Here is a 22,016-nt window from a genome sequence, read left to right as displayed (position 1 = left end):
GGGGCTCATCCACTGGGACATTTTCTTTTCCTGAGCCATCAGAAGAATTCAACCCTGTTTCCTTGAAGCTGTTATTCACCTCTTTGCTCATTTCAGACAGAATATTTGCATCTTTGGAGGTGGAGAGAACAAGTGCCCTTTGATTGCTCTCATCATGAAGTCTATAGGTATCAAAGAAACACTTCTCTTGGGAACCACTCCCATGATCAGGGCTGCTTTCCAGTCCCGCTTCTGTGGGTGTCTTTGCCAAGCTATTGGGTGGGAAAGGTCTCAAATGCGGAAGGTTTTCTAGGCTGGGTGTTGGGGTTTTAACACGTGCTGAATTCTGCTGTCTGTCCTTAGGGACTTTCAGCTCTGAAGGCCTTCCTGGCCGGGGAGTCCTTCCTTGGCCGAGCCGCGGCGGTTTCCGCAGGCTGTTCATTCCAGTTGGAGACAGGGGCTCAACAAAATGGATTGAAGGTTTCACCTTTTGGTCCTGAGAGTTACTTCTGGTTCCTGGGGATGGCACTGTTGGAGATTTCATGAGCAGCTCCTGCTGCTGGGATATCTTTAAGATGGCCTGCTGCAGGGTGCTGATTGTTTCATTCAGCTTCTCGATAGAAAGATCACATTCATTTATATCTGCTTCAGTCACGTTGTCTTCTAGGAGGGCAACGGAAATAATTTTACTTTTTTCCAGATCGTGAATAGCAGCAGGGTCTTTTGGTTTGTGTTGCTCAGCAAAAGCCAGGCCTTCCTGCATTTTTACTTTTGCTACCTCTTGAGAATCGTTGAGCATTTCTTCTCTCTCCTCCTCTTTCACAAGAAACTCCTCAGATTTGGAACCCAAAGAAACTTCATCTAAATCTTCCCCATTGTGCCGGGAATATTCCTTTGCAAAATGTTCTGGTTTAAGAGGTTGTGGACCATCAGGAGACTTCCCTTTTTTAACAACATGCAGGAAAGCTGCCTTGCCCAATTTTAGTCTCTGCCTTGCTGATAAGGCTTCCATCTTCTTCTTCTGAGCCTCTATGGCCCTGCGCTTCTCTTCCAGCTGCATGTGGAGCTGCACCAGCTCTGAAGCTAAAAGATTCACATTGTCTTTGTTCTGCCTGTTGGGGCTCTGCTCCCGCTTTTGTTTCCACGTGGTCAGCGGTGCTGGGCAGCTTTCTGACCCATCTGGGGTGGTTTTTTGGGAGCTACTCGTGCTGGACTTGGTCTCGTAGCTGTTGAGCCTCTGCAGCTTCCTCTCTGCAAAGCTGGTCATGCGGACACTGCCGCTGGCCATGGACACGCTGCTCACCTGGGAGATGGTGCTCAGGCAGGGGCTGGAGCGGCCGCTGGCGTCGTCCTTGTCCTCGTGTTCCTTCACCTTCATGTCCTCCTGCAGCTTGGCAGACTCCTCCTCACCAATGTACTTAGTGACTACAGGATGGTTGTCTATGGCCACCAAGTCCTGGTCAGCATCTTCCATGTCCAAGAGATCCGGCTCTGAGTCCTGTCTCACCATGGTCCAGGTTGTATCCTGAACGTGCAGGCTGAGACCTTTCCCATAACTCACATTGACTTTACTTGTTACCTCATCATCAGGTTTAGCAGCATGAAGAAAGAATCCTCCAGCGGATAGCTCCTGAGAGGAAGGATCTAAACTGCTACTAGCCAAAGGTCTGGAAGCTTCTATACCCGCTTCCCCAGGGCCATTGCATCTGCAGAACTGGCATCTGCAACTGGAGTGAAATCAGAGCTAGAAATGGGAGTAAAAGTCCTATTGAGGTCATGCTCACCATGACTGCTCGTGGCTTTCTTGCGGATCAAAGACAAGTGTCCTTCATTTAACCTCTTTGTCACAAAACTCCTCTGTTTCCCCTCCCCACACTCATCCTCTTTATTGATGACCTGTTTTTCCTTGGCTGGTTTCAGCACTGCAGGCATTAAAGGCTCCAGGTAAAAACTCTCAGCTTTGCTGTCCGAAGGGTCACTGTTTGTTTTTGGAGACCACGCTGTGGCCACTATGCTGGGCACCCTGGCTGCTGCATTCTGCACCTCAGGGTCACCACGGTTTGGCCTTTCTTCAGATCTGATGATTGCAATGAGCTCTTCATCTTCATCGTCCATTTCTACATTGTTCAGCAAACTCTTCCCATTAGCTTTCACTGATGGAGGGTGGGGCTGATTTTTGGGGGTAACATTGACAATGTTGGAAGCAAGACTGTCCTTGCTGATGGACCTGGCCAGGCTAATGCTGTCACCAGAGCCAGGGTCCACATCAGTACTGGCAGAATGATGAAGAGCAAATGGTGTTGGCTGAGACAAAGGCCTAGAAAACAAGAAGAAGCTACTGACACTCAAGCACGACAAGGTACAATTTGTTGAAATAAAGACCATGATACAGACAGCTAAAATAGGTGTTTTATTTTTAAAATGCATCCTGTACCACGAGTGATCAGCAATACCAAGCAGCAACTTCAGACACTTCCATTTTCAACAGCACTTGCTGAAAATCACGGCTAACGTATTTTCAATTGCAAATCTAAAATCAGTCAGCTCTGAAAGTGCACATAAGGAGAAAACAAAATGAAGTGACTGTCAGTGCAGTTCTAGGGCAGTGATATCACATTACCACAATCAAATTGTCCCAGTATCATTTCCTCAAGCAATGCTGTAACAAATAATTACCTGGGTTTCTTCTCTGGCCATGCCAGAACTGCCCCTCGTGGCTGCCCATCAACGCGGGTCAGAGAATTCGAACGGTGCCGATGGCCTGAAAAGGTTTTTAATTGGTAAGAGTTCAGAAATGATCTTTAAACCAGCACCTTTGCCTCATTTTATAGCAAACACAGAAACAAAATCAACTCCTTCCCCAACAGATGGCAGCAGAAAACAGATTTGCTGCAGCTGCCACCAGACACAGTCAAAGCCAGAAAAAAATTAAAATCCACTAATTTTCTTAAAAGATCTTTAAGATTTAGTCAAACTCAACATGCTCACCCACTTGTGTTACTGCAGGTTAATTAAATTCTAAATAACTTACAGAAATGAACTCACATTTTAATTAATTATTTTATTGACATTGACAGTCGGTGTTTTTTGAAAGGCAAATTCAAGGCAGACTTACCAGGGCTGTCTTCTCCCTGTAAAGATTTTTGTTGCTTTTGCCTCAAAGGCAGCAGTGGATGGGAAGGGCTGAAGGCAGGGCTTCCTCCTTTGCCACTAATTCAGAAAGGTAAAAATTAATACTACAAAGAAATTTTTTTCTATAATCAGAAAAAATATCAAATTGCAAAGTCACACTGGTAAGTTACCCTCATCCTCCTTAAAACATAATATAAATTTTTAAGAAGTTTTTCACATGTAACAGCACAAAAGTAAACCTATTACCTGAAATCAAACTAAGTTTCCAAATGCAGTAGATTTAAGACAATGCTTATGTAAATAGTAAAGTCAAGACAAAGCAAAGGCTGAAATAACTTAGAGGTCACCATGAAATTCATGTCAGCTGAAAACCCTTTTCATTAACCACATCAGATCATGCTGAAATTTGTTTTCACAGAACCCCAGAATGGTTTGGGTTGGAAGGGACCTTAAAGACCACCCAGTTCCATGGACACCTTGGACAGGAGCAGCTTGCTCCAAGCAAGTCCCTGGCCAGCTCTCAAGGAGCCCCTTTGGGTACTTTAAGGTCGCCCAGGTTGTGGCAAAATACAACATTCAGCGGCACGAATCCCCAGGTTATCCAAACAGAGGCACAAACAGAAGGTGGAACAAGATGAAGACACACTCACAGGTAGTCAGGCTCCTCAGGGTGCAGGTAGTACCTGCTGCAGGCCTCAGGGGCTGCCTGGGCTGGGGGCTGCAGCTCTGCCGGGCTTGGGCTGGCAGGAGCGGCCAGGAAGCTGCGCTTGGTGGCGTTGGAGATGGGGACGGGGGGCCGGCTGCTCTTCTGCTGCATCACTGCCTTGACTGGGCACAGAGGGACAGCATCAGCACCTCTCAGGGCCAGGGAGGAGCAGAGCAGCACAGGAAACTCTCAGATTGCACAGGGGAGAAGGGAAACTTTGTCTACACTGTAACCCCAAGTACTGGTCTTTATTTAAAATATCTGTATTCTGGTGAGCTTAATGAAAGTTACAAATTAATAATTAATTAGTGGGTTTGGGGGGGGAAAATTACCTTCTCAAAAATTATTCATCCAAAAAATTAGAATTCAAGTGGATCTAGGACTAATTTTCCTTCTACTTTACTGCTTTTCAAAGACCCCCAGCAAGAATAAACCTTGGGGAGAAATAAACCTTCCCAGAAAACACCACTAGGCAACAATTTCACTGCAATGCAAGTATTTTCTAAATAACATGCTATCAGTAATCTGTGGTTACAAACTTACCATCCTTTATTTCCTGGATATCTCTTGGCTGTACAAAGTCTGGTTTGACATTCTCAAACCACCAGAAGAGTTCTGCAATGAACACCATGACATTAGGCTGAAACAGAAAAAAAAGGAAAATTACAGCTCATATTAACAAAACACTTCTGATCTACCCACATTTTATTGAAAAATACATCTTTTGTTATCTTTCTTACCTTTAAAACCAAAGGAGCATACAACATGTCCTCCAAGGTGAGGTAAAAGCATTTGTTTAGGTACTCATTTGAGAATTCTCTCAAGAGCTGAATGTTATAGAGGCTGTCTGCAATTGATGTCACCTCCTTCAAACAGATATCTGGGAAGGAGAGAGGGCTGAGTAAGTTCTGGCACTTTCCCAAGGGATCACCCTCCCACCCCCAGCTCACAGACACACTAAATACAGGAACTTCACAGACTCTACACCAGCAGTGGATATTTACTGGATGCCAGTGACATCTCTCTACCTGCTCAGAGGGACAGGAAAAGGAGGAAGAAAACCACAGAGAACAGTACCAGTTCTGCATTCATTTTTGAATCCACAGGGGATTCTGTCTATCACAGCCACAGAAAAGGTGAACAGGCCACAGAGAACACACATAATGACAAAATACAAAAGCAATTAAAAGCAGACATCTTGATTTGCATATAATAGAGGGTTACTCCTAGGATTCACAGTGCTGGTTCCTTCTGAAAACACTCAGGAGCTCTGCAAGGTACAACATATCTGAGAATTTAAAAACCAACACAGAATGTTGATTTGCAGAAGTTAATGCAACAAGGACACTGATTTATTAAGAAAAACATTTTCTGGGGAAGAGAACTCAAGTTTTGCAATGCTCAAGAGTGACAATTTCTGCAGATTGAGAGAAACTATTTCATAATCTAGATTTTAAAATGCCAAGTTACGCCAAGAAAAACATGAGAATTATCAGCTAACACTGGTGGACATGTACTCCATTTTTATGGCATTGAAACCAAGCTCAGTTATTTGAGCAAAGAAGGCCACATCACCTAAAACTGGAAAAGAAAGGATTCTTTTGTGGCTCATAATATACAGAACACAGTCTTCTAAATACAGTAAGTAAAAAAAAATCAAGATCCAAGAAGATTCTTTTTAAAACGCATATTCCATATGTGACCTGTCTCCAACCTGCCATACTCCACTACTTATTAAATGTGCTGCATTTTAAATTTTTCATGTATTTCTAGTTCAGCTTTCAAAGCCTGAAAGCCTTTTATTCCTTTGATTCCCTCAGAACCTTTATTACATACCATCCAGTTTCATTTGCTCTGGACAATAATAGTGAATCACAGCTAGAAGAGCAGCACCATCACTACCATCCTTCATCAGATCTTCCAGCACAGGGAAATAGGGTAACTGCCTGCTGGAGAGATGGTCCCTTCTGTAACGCACCTACAGAGAGAAACAAGGGTTCACATCATGCTGAAGAGGCTAAAAGACAAAAACCCCCCCCCAAAAAAGTAAAGAAAAAGGAATCTGTGTTAAGCATTGAAAACTCTTTTCGCTGGATCCTTTCTGCCATTCTGCCCCAAGTCAAACCCAGCTAACAAAGTTGTGCTTTTCTCCCTGTGGAAGCCAATTCTGAAGGAAATTGTGTTTCTCTTTTAATTCTGGAATGGTTGGGTTGGAAGAGACCTTAAAGATCACCTAACCCAACCCCCTTGCACTAGGGCAGGTTGCTCACCTGCCATTCAGTCTCCTCATGCCCAGGAGCAATCTGTGCTGCTGGATTCCTCACTTCATTCACACACTTTACTTATTATAATCAATTTAACTCAAAACCCTTCCCCACAGATGCATGAACGCAGCAGATCAAAAGAAAGAGACATGGGGAGCTACATGAGAACACTTAAAGCTTGGGAGAAACAAAACACAGCAAAAATAATTCTGATGGGCTGGTGATCTCTCATACCTTTCCCACTTCCATAGATTTGCTGTTGTATCCACAGACAGCAAAGTTCTCTCAGAGGGAACCAGAGCATGGCACATCTGTGTGCAACACAGGTGTTGTGCAAAAATAAAAACCACCTTTTCCAAAATAGTCAGAGAGCAGGAGGCCTTGATATCCCCAGCAAAACTCCCCTTCATTTACTAGAGATCAAAATCAAGCTCTGGTGCAAACCACCCTGCAGCCCTCAGGGAATTTGGAGCTGCCAAAGCCAGTCAGCTGAAGAACAGATCTTGGCATTGCTTCTTGCAAGTTTTGCAGGTTCCAGGGTTGCTGTTTCCTGAGCATCCACACACTATGGGAGGCTGTGTCTAAACTGAGAGCAAAGCAGGTGGGAAAGCAAAAGCAAAATGCACTGCAGGGCCTGGCAGAAACACCTGGCAGTGCTGGGAAAACATCCCTAGGACACTTCAGGGCATCGAACAGAACCTCTTGTCTGCTGTGAAGACACACCAGTCACACACTGAATCATCAGAGGAAAGCTGGGTTTTACCAACATCCCACACTTCCCAAGCCAGCCTGGGGAAAGCTCTACACACACACACTCCTAGGTGTCAGTTTAGGATGGCACAGGCTGTGAAAAAATCTGTTCAGAGCAATGAAGATCACCTGGAGCAATGAGAACCAGTTTCTTCTCTTGATTTTGCATATGCTACACCAAGTTTCCCAAGGAACTCAGAGCTATCTCTGCATGCTAATGCTATTTTTCCTGCCCTTTTCCCAGGTGCAAATTGGGTTTTTCCCCAGCCTGGAGCACTCCACAGAGATGGAATGGGATGGGAATCATACTGTACCACACGAGCATATTCCACTGGCTCCAGCATGCAGTGAGATAGGGCATGCATCAGATCAGGCTTACACAGAGAGAAACAGTGAGATATAGGATGGTGATTATTCAAACAAGAAACAAATCAAAGGCATCAGCAACATCCATTATGCACTAGAAATGTGGTTAAGTCTGGTAGAATAAGTGTGCACACCAAGGGAAATTGGTTAGCTTAAAAGGGTCAGCATTTATCCACTTAAAGTAAGCATATTAAAAAAAAAACCTTCAGAAATTCTTTTTCAACTTTAATTCCTCCTGTAGTTAAAGTAGACAAAAATATTTCTTTTCCAATAGGCTTAAATGGAATTTAAATCAATGACAGTCAATACCAAGAACTAAAATCTGCAAAGATTCCTTGTTTCTTTTGGCTTTAGTGAAAAACCCCACAAATTTATCAAAGAGGGTTTTTATGGATTTAAGTACTTTTTTCTTTTTTTCTCAGCTGTTATTCTCTTAACCCTTCAGTCTTTTACACTGAAAATTCTGAATTCTTCCTTATTTTCTAAGCCAAGTGTTGTGGTTTGTAACCCTCCTGCCCATGCATACAATGAATGACATTCGTATGCAGTAACTGCAGAAAAAGTGCTACTGAAATAAAGATTATTCTATTCCAACCAAACAAAAATCACAAAATAAAAAGCACAGAATTGACAGAACCTGACAATAACTTTCAGAGATTGAAAAACCTGACAGTAAACCATTAAAATCTAAGTGGACTAGAAGTGAGACAACCTTTGTTTACTCCTTCCTTTAATTTCAGATATTTAAAGTTTTTACTCCAGCCTACAGATTTGGCTCAAACAAAGGATTAGGAGGCTGTAGCAGGACTGAGCTCCCTGTGGGAAGGCAGAGGGATCACGGGGAGGCTGCCTGATCACACCTGCCTTTCCCAAGTGCTCTGCCCTTTGGAATTAACAACTGAGACAACAGCTCATCTTCCCAGAGAGAAAATGAGTAACACCAGCTCCTGCAAGGGCAGGAAAAAGGGCATCAAAGCTAAGGAAAGGAAAGGAACAAAGGAAAATCTCTGCAAGTTGAAATAAACCTAGAAAACTCTGACAAAAGAAAGCAGGATTTCTAGAAGCATAATTTTGTTGTTATTCTTTTTTTTTTTTTTTTTAATACATAGTGGAATTGATATTCCAATTTCACCCTTCAGCAGAAAGAAAAATCAGTATTTTGTTCCCATGTGCAAACTGTCTTCCCTCCCAGTCTGCCAGCTCCAGGCTCCTTAACTGAGCACACAATCCCAGCAAGTGTCCCACCAAACTGGGCTGGCCAATCTCCTACCCCACCTCAGTGAACAGCAGTGCCCTGGCTCTGACAGATTCACAGATCTGCAGCAGAGCAGGTGCAGGAGCAGTGTAAGAGCATTATTGAAGCACAAACATCTGAGTATCTTAACTATGGATTCCAAGATTAGGCAGCCCTTTAAGCTGCCCAGCTTTTCTCTCACCTCAGTGCTGTCATCAGTTCCTACTCACAACCAAACCCAGCAAATGCAACCATTTCAACTGGCAATTTTCTAGTTTTTTTGTATTGCTACTCCTCCTCCCTCCTTCCTGCAGTGTGGAAGGAATTCAGAGATGCTGCAAAGGGAGTATGCTGGATGCTGTACAGTATGCAAAAAGCACGCCATGAAAACAAAGCCTGATGACCCCAAAGCTCACACAGTGTTTTTCAAAGAGCAGCTGAGAAGCATTGCAATGGAAGCAAACACTCTGAGGAAGTTTAAAAAGCCATGATTTTGTGGATGACAACTGGTGTAAAAGGAGTTCACTTACAGGTACTAATTTCCAATACCATTTGGAAGGAGACTGCTCAGGAAGCAAGGAAAGGAACGTAGGAATAGGAAAGGAACATCAGCAATGCAAGTTAAAAGCAGTAATACTTAAATGCACTTCAGCAATAAACACTTTCATATTTCAGAGGCCTTGTAGCCTAGAAATTTAGATTTAAAGATACTAAATGAGACCCAAGAACCAATAGGGTCAAATAATTCAAGAGATCCTTTAGACCACAGATCAGCTTGTAAATTAAGCAGCTCTTTTTTGATGAAGGATAGTATTTTCCATAAAAGGCACATAAAAAACCTTCATCACTAACATGAAAATTAAACTGTGCCTTGTTCATAGGTCACACTTTGAGCCCTTGCCTAGTAATGCCAATTTGAGGAAAGAATATGTTATTTGTAATTTAAAGTTTTATGAAATCACAAATTGGGAGTGCAGACAGACCTTATGTTGGAGAAAGACCTATTTGACATGCTCCAGAAATGAAAGTGTGCTATATTTTGCAATATTAGTGCATTCTAATATAATTTCAAGGGAAAAAGCTGGAAAAAACTACAAACACACACATATAACATCTGAATGCCAAGAGTATCCTTCCTGGACAGAACCTGAATAAGTCCCTAAATACACACTGGAAAATAACATGCAAAAAGAACATGCCCCAAGAGCTTTCAAAATATATAACATATATTTTGTGCTGTGAAAGCTGAGTCATATTTACCCACAGACAGTTGATACAGGTTATTTTAGTTGAAACAAGTTGTTTTCATCCTACTGAAACTTAAAGAAAAGTCAGGAGATACCAGCGGGCTTCAAAGGCAGGGAAGGGCACTGATGACAGAGACAAAACAAAGTGCATGCAGAAAATCTCACTTTTGAGGTCTGGAGCCCTCACACTTCCCTGACAAAGAAAATGCTGATATTTAAATCCATTCATCATCAACACACAATATCACAACTGAAGACAAATCTGTTTTACCTTTTGATGCCCTGGACTTTCCATTAGTTGTTGTTTTAATTTAATCTCTTTCTCTGTTATCTCTCTCATTTTAAGGTTCACCTAAAAGGGCATAGCAAGGAAAATTAATTAAAATACACCTGGATATGTTTCCACAAGCGTCCTTCTTGCTCCTGTTACTTAACAGTCAATTCTTGCTACAAACATAAAAAGTTCATAGAAACACATGGTACAGCAGTTTTCTAGACCAAGTCTCTATTAGCAGGAGCTGAAATCACAGTCCTGGGTTTGCAAGGACACATTCCCTTTGGAATGTGACTCTTGTCACTCAAAAGAATTAGAGTAACTTAACTGCTGCCCTTGGAAAAATTCCAGCACTTCTGTTAAATGTTCCATCTAGTCAGAGTTAAGTCCATCCTCTTATTTAGCATGAAACAGTGCTTCACCTAAAAAAAACCCCACTAACCAAAAAAACCACCTCATAGCAACTTGTCTGAAAATAAAAAATCCAATTTTTACAGTTTTTCTAAGTTAGCTCCTGATTATTTTCTTTATTTTAAAATTTATCAGCTTTATTTTTCCCTAAGAAAAACAAGTAAAGGGATACTAGAAAGTAGATGCTTGCTAAAGTAGAAGGGATGATAGAAATGCCCAAGTAAGTAAGGAAGACATGTATCAGAATCCATTTTAAAAATCTGAAAGGTGACAAGAAAAGACAGGCAGGCTTTTCCCAAAGTAAATTTTACCTTGTTAATCCAGAAAACCATGGCATCCTCCAAATCATAGGGCAGTTCTTTTGAGGCACTGAATGTAGAGAAACGCTTGACACTGGCAACCACCTTCTCAATGCTGATCATTTCTACAGTGTAGGCCATCATAAGAGCGTCAATCATTGCCATATGAGAACTCTGAAAGAGGAAAACAGAGAGGATTTGAAAATAAAATCCCTTTTAAAAAACGGTATGCTCTAACTGTATTTAAAACAAAACATTGCTAAGGTTAACGACCTAGAAATTAAGAGCTCTTCACTCCATTTACTATTTTAAATAGCGTTAAATAAAAAGAAGATGATTAGGTGGATTTAATTAAGCGAACCATTTTGATTGGTGCAGAGCCCAGATCAGATTCAGACACAGGTGTATCATCGCTCTCCATGACGTAAATCCCCTTCCGAGACAGCGCCTGGATCACGGACTGGTGTCCCTGCAGAGCAGCCACCTGGTCCCCCTTGAGGATGAGGCTGCAGACGCGGCAGTAGAGCTCGCTGGAGAGCAGCAGTTTGATCACAGGGGGTTTGATGTGCTCCTGCTCGTACTGGTCGATGTAGAACGGGTCCTTCAGCTCCTCCGGGACGTTGTCTGCAAGAACAGCGCATGTGGCTCGTCACCAGGAGCGAGCAATGCCACGTGGGAGTGGGATTCCCATTTTATTTGGGATCATCACCCTAAAATCACAGGTTAAAATGGGTGGGCAGGGTTCAAATCAATGGGCAAGGTTTATCTTATCATAGCTTCAAAGCAAAATCCCAAAGCACCCGTGCACAGCAACTGGAGAACTGTAAGGCTCTGTCACCAACAGGGGCTGCCAGTCTCCAAACCAAGCCACCAAGTTTTTAATGAATTTTGGCAATTCAGAAGGAAAAGACTAAAATCTTAAACATTTCACAAACCAACCAGAGAGCTGATTATCTATTTTTTGTCAAGAGCATTAATCAAACTCTTGCAGCTTACAGCCTTTAAATAATTCAAGCCTAGGAAGCAAAACCACTCCACTTGGATTAAGCAGGAACTTTAAACCAAGTCTAAAATTGAACTTCTTCTGCCTTGGCCCAATTTCCACAAGTTGTGTTAGGATTTTACCAAACTGATCCTAGACCCTGAGTGTAGTAATTTAGAAGAAGCTAAAATTAGCAACACAGAAGGCCTCACCCTTGCACACCACCAGCCATAAACACATTTTTGTTACTCCCAGCACAGCTCAGAGCTGGCAGGGGAGAAAGGCACTAACAACAACCAATATTCCAATCACTCTAAATATGTCCAAGACATCTCAAATCCATCCCTTGCTCTATATCCCAAAATAAATCCTTCTCCTCGTGTTGGGTAATCAGCCTGGAAGCTATTGATCTTTATAACAACCAAGCAGGAATAATGAGTCTGCAACTCCAAGAAAAATATTTTCTAGCCTCAAGTGTATTGTTTTAATAGAAGCCTGACATTTCCTAAATTTCAAACATAAAATTCTATCTGATGCTATCCAGTCACTCTAAATATCTTTCCCCGAAGTCACTTAAACAGTTCATTTTAAATATATACATCTACACTTAAAAGAGTTACTAATTTGGCAGCATATTTACTTTTCATTCAGCTCATTTCCAGAATAATTAAATTTTCCCATTCCAAGAAACTCCTACCCATATCTTTGAGCTGCAAAATAAGCCATACAATAATTGTATACTGCAGAGCACTTGATGTTCATGAAGAAGAGGGATGGAGACAGAGTGTTATTGCATGAGCTACAAGTACATCTCACTTAGATAAAAATATGCAGCAAACCAGTGTTGTCTAACAGTTCCTGTCAGTCAGACTGTGCTGGCCCTTTTTCAAAATGGGAAGAAAGTTTAAAAAGCTTTCTGAAATTTTTTAAAATTAAGATAATTATTTTTCCTTTCTGTGACACTGAATGTGACTTTCCACTGAAGGTGGTTGGAAGAGACAAAATAAAACCACTGGCACTACCTAAGTAGCCTTTGTTAACATGGCTGTCCATTTTTAGTGAAACACATAATAAATTCAGATATTTTTAATCTTCTTAACATTAGTCAACCTGACCCAAAATCAAAGGCTGTTGAAAGCTCATTCCAGTTAATGGCCATTTCCATTTCCAGATAGAGAACTTGAGCTTCCATTTCTAAAGACTGAGGAAAGATGCAAAAATCCAAATGCAAAGCAGCTCGTATAATTCAACATTTTAGTTCATTACAAGCAGCTACACCTTTAACAACCAAAGACACGTTGCTTTGTACTAGAATTATTTGTGAAAGGAAATAATGCAAGCTCATAAAATATCCATGAAGTTGTACATCTCTGGCAGAGCATGAGCACCACTCCAAATTTTAAAGGCTTTTTTTATAACAACACAAAAAAAATGCAAATTCCCAAAGTCTGAAATCTGAAGCACTTGGATGAGGGGTTTTGTTCCAACACCTGCTCTCCTCCAGCTCAGGAACGGAGGTGACTGCCTGGAATTGGGCTGGAATGGTGGACAAAGAGCCCTAAAATCCCTCCTGCCCCTCAGTCTGGATTTTCCTGGGGATTTTCCCTTCTCCACAAGGTAGAGAGACTGGGATTATTTTATAGACTGTAACCACAGCAAGGAAAAAGGTTTCTCAGCAGCACTGACATGCCCAGGAGGGAAGCAATCTATAGGATTGGGGTCTTTACACACATTACTAACACAGGAGAGGCCATGGGAGCTGAGCCCCCCACGTGACAGGGGCAGGCAGACCTCCCACATCAATTTCTGATTAAACCAGCTCCATTTCAATGATTTTTAAAAGCCTTTTCTAGCACTAAATGGATCTAGTTCTTAGTGAGGAGATTCCATGTCACAGAAATCAATATGTTAAAAAAAACCACAAACCCAAACAAACAACCCAGAACACACAAACAAAAAAGAAGAAAAAAACCCCAACTTGTATAGTGTCATTCAATCTGAAAGTCCAGTCAAGAAACCTGAAATCTTTTTCTTTTACACCGAAGACTCCTCTAATTTCATGTTTCTGATCTCCATATAACTGCTTAAGGACTGAATGGATTTGGATCGACCAGGATTAAGGGTAGGGCTGGGTGGGAAGAACTTCTAGTACCAGGATTAATAATTTGACTTCCTATTATCCCAGGAAGTTATTAATCAAGATTAATCCTCCCATAATTGCAATTTATTTCACTGTAAACACTTGCCCAGGTTTATTTTTTAGATTAGTACATAGAACACTTCTCTCTGTCACACATAGGAACAGTCCTGTAGCTGATTTATGTCCTGACTAATGATCCACAAAAAAATGTAAGATATCAAAACCACATCAAAGCCTAAGAGAGACAATACTAACCTCACTATTTCGAATTTATTTCATGCTGGACATAATGGCAGACACAAATAAATGAGAAATAAATGGCAGGAAAGCTTGCAATGCAAACAAGATGCTAAGTAAGTGCATAATTCTGAGTTGGGAAACTCCCAAATAGAATTGATGTCCTGTACTCAATGCAGTTGTCTCAAATGGGTAACACAGAACAGACAAAAAAGACTTTAATTGAGAGGTGTCTTCAATATTTGAAATCTGCATCTGAAAGTGCAACTGAAGACACCGATCTTACCTTTCACACCTGTTAATTATCCTTACCTGCAGCACCACCCAGGGCAGCTCCTTCTCCAACCCTCTTAAAAATGACAAAATTCCCACACTGCCAGGAATCCCAGGAATACCCTGTCACTTTTAGAACAGCTACACCCCACCAGATTTACCCAGTGCTAATTTCAATCACACACCATGGCCACACAAGCAGCCCCTGCTATGATGGACACCTTTTCTCCCCAGTTTTTATGGATCAGACAAACCAAAGGTGTCACAGGCTTTGTGCTTGTCTCACTACAGAATGTGCCAATCCTCTCTTGGAAGAAAATGTCCCAGGCTTTCCAAGCCCCAGTTTCTATCAGCATCTTTTCCAGCACCTTCTTTCCATGACCTATAACTGAACTTGGAGGTTAGAAAAGTTCTGTCCATTAAAACACGAGTTTTTGCCTTGGATTTTGGAGATAATCAACACAAAAAATTATTTCCTGAGAAATTAACACCTAAGCTGTAGCTACAAAAATTTCTGCTCAAGCAGTTTAACAAATCATACTAAAGGAAACCAAATTGAATCATGTCCTTATTTTTTGCTTATAAAGAAGCCTCCAGTACAATTTCTTCATTCAGCCATTCTTTTGGTCAGTTCCATGGTATCAGTGAGTTCTAGTATCTCAAAACCTGTCAGTTCTGAGTATAAATCTTCAAGTACAAAAATCCCTTGAGAGGATTACAAAAACAACTTAACTTACAACAACTGTCAGAGAGACAATTATTGCCAGACTCTCTTTGCTTCAGGGGAGGGAGCATTTCTTTATAATCTCACTTACAAAAACCTGTTCAAAGACAACCACCTGATTCTGACTTGATAAAGAAAAATACAGTAATCTGAACAAATTTGACTTATCCCTTGAACTGAGGGGGTGGACCCACCCCAGATGTTATTTTACCTGCAGAAGCACGAAGAACTGGTTTCACCTGGAAAGGGAGCCAAGCTGTCCTGGTAAACAGCACAAAGCTTATTCACATTCTGAGTAGGATTTCATTAGTATCAGTATCTGCTCCCAGAATTATTCAGCACTGGTGAATGTCCAGGCTGAGCACAAACTCCACCTCCTCAGCACTAAGACTACCAGAATATAAACATTTTGTGTTGGTTTTCATTACAGCACTGAATTCTAAAGCCTGTAAAAGTGATCTGTAATAGGACACATGAAAATTTACATACAACAGGCAGGAAAAACCCAAGCTAAAGGCTTTGCAAACTGCTGAGAGAGTGACTGCACTTATTACCATATCTTTTGATCAAGGATAAAGCCACAATCCTGGATAAAGCAGAAGAGACAAAATAATAATTATGGGATCCTTCACCCCTGTAAACTTCACACAATAATACTCAGTGTTTATCAAACAGGAGCTATTCAAGAAACAAATGTTTAACTTAATATTTGCTAAACACAACAGCTTTCTTAAAAGGATTTTTACTACCAGCCTGAGAAGAAAGCTCACAATAGACAAGCAGGGAATCCAGGGATTTAGGGAATTTAGCCCAGGAAACATCCTTACACTGCCTCTACCAGCTGGTAACTGTGGGGAGCTATTACAGCACTGTAAAACCTTATTTAGCAAGCAAGTTTAAGTATACAAAGACCAAAAAAACCAAACTTGCATTTCCCCTCCAATGCATTCCATTAGTCCTTGGCTTTCCTGCCTGCATCTTGCCAAAGGTTTCGGGCTACTGTCAGCATTAAGTCTGGAAACTATGTAAAGCTCCCAGCCCTGATAAATAAGTAAAACCCATTAGGTCCCTTTTGAAAAATCTGAATTTTGCACACTGTTTTACAGAACCAACAATATTTGCTATGGAAAGGGTTGGAAAGACCCCACTGCTCACAGCAAGCTGCAACACTGACACACTTCCACATCCTTCAATACCTAAATTTTAATATTATAGCCATGATGATGGAAAACATAATTTCCACATATAAATTAGTCCCAGATTAAATCTGCTGAGAAATCAGGATTTTTCATTGTCATTGTCCATTTTCCCAAGTGGTACCAAATGAAACCATCCTGAGTTTGTTCTTTCCAGCTGCTGCTGCTCAGAGCCCCAGGGGCCAGTGGGGCTGAAGGGACAGGTCCACTTCCCACTGCTGTGCATTCCTGCCTGGCAATCTGGATCATTCCAACCACTGTGGAAAAGTGATCTCCCCATGGAGGGCTTGCCAAGGCTCTCCAGCCCTCCCACACTCACCCTCTGTCAGCTGAAGTTCCCCACACTCAGTGGCAGCTCTGCTCCTCAATCCTTTAAACATCAGGAGTTCGAATTCCCCGAAGTGGCCATTTGGTTCTCATCAAAGTTTGAGGATGAAAAAAGCTAATTCTGCTCTAATTAAACACCATTTTCTCAAACCACTGTCTCAGCTAAAGGGACTTAGAACCTTTCCAGGCTACAGAAGGTTTCCAGATGTGCTCAGAGTGAGAGTGATCCATGTCAGTACTCCCAGATTTATTTGGATGACAGTGAATGGAGAAAGACCTTCCTTCATGACATCCTTCCCCTCTGCTTTCTGGAATCCAGACAAACAGTTGTAGGACCTCCCTCTGGAGCCCATCTGTGCCAGCCAGGAGCTGCAGGTTTCCAGGAACAAACCATCCAGCCCAACTCCTGTGCAAGAAGAGGAGCTGTCTTGCAGTGTTTGTGTAGCTGCTCAGTTGTTTGGCTACCAAAATTCTCTTTTCATGGCCAGAAGGTGAAAAAAAAAGGAGGGCTGCATCATCTTGTACTACCAAATACAACAAAGCCCAAACTAGGACTTCAAAGTATTTGTCATGCATGCTGCCAGTGATTTGTCCTTGAGGAAAAAAAACCCCAAAGGATGAATGAAGAATTTTCTTATTTAAATGCCAGCTTAGAAGCTGAGAATTCAAATATCCTTTAACAGCAAAAGAGCAAATACAGTTGCAGGTAGAACACCTGCAGTGATGAATGACTTTCAGTAGCAGTCTGCACCAGCATCAAATTCCTGTTCTTGACCCTTTCCACTCTTCACTGTGAGCTCAGCCTTACCCAGATGAAAATGAAATGCATCAGAATTTGAAGGATTAAGGCACAAAATTATGTCAATTCATGAATCAAATCCAAATCTAACATTTCAGAAAAATATTCATTCTCTTGAAAGCAGTTATGGAAACCTGGTAAGATTTACTTCAGAACTGAAGTGTTTTATTGTCACAAACAGATAAGCTTTTTTTTTACCAAATTAACCAGAAACGAGTCTAAAATAATAAAAAGTCCTCAAACCCTTTAATCTGCATAGTGAGATTTTAAATAACAAAATCACAATTGATTGTAGCTGCCCAAGACTCACTGAACAACATCCAATATCTTAAAACTAAAACACAACCCTCGGAGATGACAAGTAATGTGTTAAATTCAAGTATTATTCAAAATTATAATCACACAGGAAACCTTCTTAAACCCATCTCTCTATGAATTAAAGAGGCTTATAAATTTCTAGGGATTGTGCAATGCTATTCCAGCAGTAATGGCTAACATGTGACAGAGACTTGCAGGAGCCATTTCAAAAATCAAACTACATTTCCACGGGCCACAGTCCTGCTAAGACACACACAGAGACCAATCCTCACTCACTGGGGAAAAAAAAAAGACTTTTTCCTATTGTTTGTGGCATTTAAATGTTGTTCTTTGTAATCTGAAGAAGCCTAAATGCAAGGAGAATAACTGGCAGAGGCTGCTGCAGCCAGAGATCCCAGCTCTGCCATTGGAAAAGCTGATTCTTTTCAGCTTTTAGTCACAGGAAAGCCAAATACTTTTACAACCTGTGTTGTCAGGAGCATAAACAGACTTGCCATTAAGCAATTAACTGGTCCAAGAGGTTCAGACACAACCCTGAGTGCCGGAGCAGACACCACCCAGCAGCACGAGGCCACCGAGCTCTCTCTGCAGCGTAGGATCCGTGCCAGTCCCTTCCCATTTAGGATCAGCTTTCCTTCGACACAAAGTCACAATATAAATAGTGCATCCCCAGGTCTGGAATAACTGTTTTATCAGGGATGGCTAAAAAGTTTCAGGAAATGTTACAAACAATTCTAGTAACTGAGAAATATTTACATCAGGAAGTGCCTGTTCTGTTCTTTTGAGTTATCAATGTTCCACTGACACCCTCCCCAAATTCCCACATTTTCAGGCATCATCTGATCCCTGGGGCTTTTTTTGCCTCTTGTTGCTAGTAACAAAATACATTAAACACTGTAAACCCCGTGATTTTTTTTTTTTTTTTTTGCCCACAGTCACCAAAATGAGGGAGACACTGACAGGGCTGGAAATGTTTAAGAAGAAAAATAATTGATAAAAAATATTCCAGCAAGGATTAATATTTAATGGCAGGAATGGACCACTTTTCTTCAGCCTTGTCACCAAGTAAGCCAGTGCTAATCCATTAAGCATATTATGAGTTTGGAGAATTAGACTTAGATTAACAGGGCCACCTCATTTTCCAAAACAAGACTCTATACATGTTTTTATTATATCTTTTGTTCTGAGTATTGCATCCTATTTCTTCACAATGAAGCTACTTAAACTCGAGATGCATCTTGTACATTGAGACAGATCTAGTTCAAAACAAAAGAGCATATTTCAACAGCTGCCAGAAAACACTGTACAAATACACTCCAAGAATATTCATTTTTCCACGTTTGACAGTAAAAGTTTATGACAATGTGAGGGAAGGAGGAACTCCTCTATCCCCTACAACCTGCTCCTTATTGTCACAGCACCCAAACTACACCTGCTCATTCAATATTTCTTTCCACAAAAGAAAAATGCTGCTGAACAAAACAGATTATTTTTTAGAACATTTTGAATGTAAACCCATAATCTGATACAAAAAGAAGTTCTAACTGAGCATACAAAGGGTGTCAAGGTCCCAGCATCTGTTGGTCAAGATGACCAGACAAGGAAGCACCTAAAGCCTGGAGGGACTTGGGGCCTGCAAGCAGTGACATAAAGCCCTGTGGAACAAAGTCTGCTTAGCTAAAGGAAGGATTTAAACATTTTGAGGCAGGCAGTTCTTGCCAAGCACCATCTGGGAGCATTCACCATTAGGTTTGCTGATTCAGGGCATCTCATACAGTCCCGTTATTCCTGTTTAAGGTACCAGCAAAGATAGAGTATTACAGGAGAACAGGCTGCCATATTATTGATATTTAAAACAAAGCCAAATTTAATTACTCCTGAAACAGCAAGGGAGACAGAAAACGCAAGAACAAAATCAAGAACGACTTCTTGACAGAGGTGATCTTACCTATTCCGTAGGCTTTAGCACAGATCCATTGTAGATTAGCAGCTATTTTTGCTCTGGCTGAATCATAGAGCTCCAAAGGGACAATCTCAACTGCACTATCTGTCAGAGCATCCATTTTTCTTCTGGTACTATCTCCACCAGCACAAACATCAACATCCACCATCTAAAACAAAAACAAAAGGCAGAGACTTTTACACGAGCCGACGATCCAAAAGGCACACAGGAGAGGGGCTGGCCAGGCTGCACACAACAGGCCCGACATCCTTCGGGATTTCCATCGGGAGGGCTGATGTAGCGATTCCAAACCCGCTCGGAAATCAAAAGGCATCGGAGCCCGGGGCGAGCATCCCTTATTGTCAAGGGCAGGGCCTGGCTCGGCGAGCCCCGGGCCGAGGCAGCGGAGAAAGGCGCAGCCCCGTCACCTGCCGATGGGATAAAGGGAGGATGGGGCTCTCCCGAACAATGCGGGCAGGTACCGCCGCCCCCTCCCCGCCCGCGGGGCCGCGCCGGGGCAGGGGCAGAGCCAGGGCAGCACCTGCGGCTCCTTCCCCCGCCGCGCCCCCGAGAAGCAGCAAAGGCTCCGCGCCCGCACGCCCATGGCCGGGCCGAGCAGCGCCGGGGCCGGCGGCGCCCCCTCCCCGCATCCCCGCCCCACCCGGGCGGAGGAGGCGGCGGCGAGGGCGGGGGAGGCGGGGGGCGCAGCCCACCCGGCGCCGGCTCCGCGCAGGCCCCCGCCGAGCCCCCGCCGCCACCGCTCCCCCCCGCCCGCCGCGGCCTGCAGGCCCCGCCGCCTCACCTTGCCGCGCTACCGCTGCCTCATCCCCGGCGCGAGAAGGGGGCACGGCGGTGCCCGGAGCCCCGGCGGTGAGGGGTTGGGGAGGCTCGGCGGGCCCGGTGCCGGTGCGGGAGGCACGGACGGAGCCGCCGCCGCCGCCGAGGGGCCGCGGCTGCCACAGCGCTCGGGGCCGCGCGCGCGCGCGCGCATGCGCCCGCCTCCCGCCCCGCGCGCGCGCCCGCGCCCTCTCTCCGACCCCCCCCCCCTCCCGCCGCTCCCGCCGCTCCCGCCTCGCCCGGGCCGGGGCGCGCGCGCGCGCTCGGCGGGAAAAGGGAGAGGCGGGAGGGAGCGGGGAGGGGAGGCGGGAGCGCCTGCGCGCGCGCGCGCGCGAGGTGCACGGCTGCCCGCCGCCCGCGCGCGCGCGCCGGGCAACCGTTGCCATGGCGACCGCGCCCGGCCCGCGCGCGCGGGGAGCGCGGACCCGCCCCTCACGGCCCCGCCGCCCGCGCGGCCCCTCACGGAAGAACCACGGCTCCTCACGGACACACGGCTCCTCACGGACACACAGACCCTCACGGACACACGGCCCCTCACGGACCCACAGACCCTCACAGACCCACACCTCTGGCACACCCACATGGCACATCCTCATGGAGCTGCGCCACCTCACGCACCCACAACCATCCCGGTCCTCCTGCCCTCACAGCTCTGCCGCCCGCATTCCCTACACCATCTTGAGGGGCAGGTGGTGACCAGGGCTGCCAGGGGAGCACCAGGGTGCAGCCTATGGGAGTCATGATAGAGAAAGAGCCTCTTTGGTTAAAAATGGGGTGAATGAGAGTAACTTGAGCTGTCTTCCACTCCAGTGACCTGCCAGGCAGGTCCCGGCCCTCCAAACCCACAACCCAAGGGAAATGTGGGGTCTGCAGGGGTTTGGGAATCAGCTCCTGGGCAGGAGGTGGAACTAGGGCTGCTGAGCCCCCATCCCCATCCTCACCTTACAGAGTCACATCCCAACCTTCCCTTTGGAGGCAGGGAAGCACAGAATTGCCAAAGAAATCGCCTCTCCACAAAAAGCACCAGCTGTGGGAACCTTTAGGTGCCTGATAGATTCCTCTGTACCAAAGCAGTCATTTTCTAAAGTGCGGGAAGGGTTGAAATTTCTCTTTGCTGTCAGCACAGCTCAATAAAGCATTGGGTTTGTATCAAAAAGTATCAGCAATACTTTTCTTCATGGTATTACAAATAATGTCCTCCAAGATTTGCTGAGTTACTCCGTGCTCACCATCAAAGGATGTCAGACAGTTTTTCAGGCCAAAGCCTGACTTACACATCTTATGTTTCTTGGCAAAAAGAGAATTTCTTTCCCTGCTTTACATCATGACCTGTAAGAACAGCAAGAAATGTGTGACAGGTTCAAGTTGTGGGTTTTTTTTCTGTTAGACACACTCTTGTCTCCCAGCCCTGTCTCCCACTGTCCTGCTGTCCGCACAGCAAGCAGGGGTCACAGAGTCCTAGAATAGAATTATGGAATATCCTGAGCTGGAAGGAACCCACAGGATCAAGTCCTAGAATAGAATTATGGATTATCCTGAGCAGAAGGAACCCACAGCATCACTGAGTCCCGCCCGTGTC

General features: G+C 43.8%; 1 protein-coding gene across 1 annotated transcript in view; it reads right to left on the bottom strand.

Moving 5' to 3' along the window:
• Positions 1–20,565, bottom strand: part of CAMSAP1 (calmodulin regulated spectrin associated protein 1) — a 24,167-nt gene extending 3,602 nt beyond the window's left edge. The window contains 14 exon segments of the mRNA XM_084219858.1: positions 1–1,671; positions 1,674–2,296; positions 2,656–2,740; positions 3,095–3,189; positions 3,762–3,939; positions 4,361–4,457; positions 4,558–4,697; positions 5,654–5,795; positions 8,962–8,994; positions 9,950–10,030; positions 10,675–10,836; positions 11,024–11,286; positions 19,607–19,769; positions 20,403–20,565. Of these exon segments, the coding sequence (XP_084075984.1) occupies positions 1–1,671; positions 1,674–2,296; positions 2,656–2,740; positions 3,095–3,189; positions 3,762–3,939; positions 4,361–4,457; positions 4,558–4,697; positions 5,654–5,795; positions 8,962–8,994; positions 9,950–10,030; positions 10,675–10,836; positions 11,024–11,286; positions 19,607–19,769 (3,733 nt within the window). The 5' untranslated portion in view covers positions 20,403–20,565.
• Positions 20,566–22,016: the final 1,451 nt, after the last annotated feature.

Source organism: Fringilla coelebs (assembly GCF_963513975.1).
Source record: "Fringilla coelebs genome assembly, chromosome: 21".
NCBI classification, from domain to species: Eukaryota; Metazoa; Chordata; class Aves; order Passeriformes; family Fringillidae; genus Fringilla; species Fringilla coelebs.
Note: the sequence above shows the minus strand (reverse complement) of the source record. Positions and strands in the feature narration are given on the sequence as shown.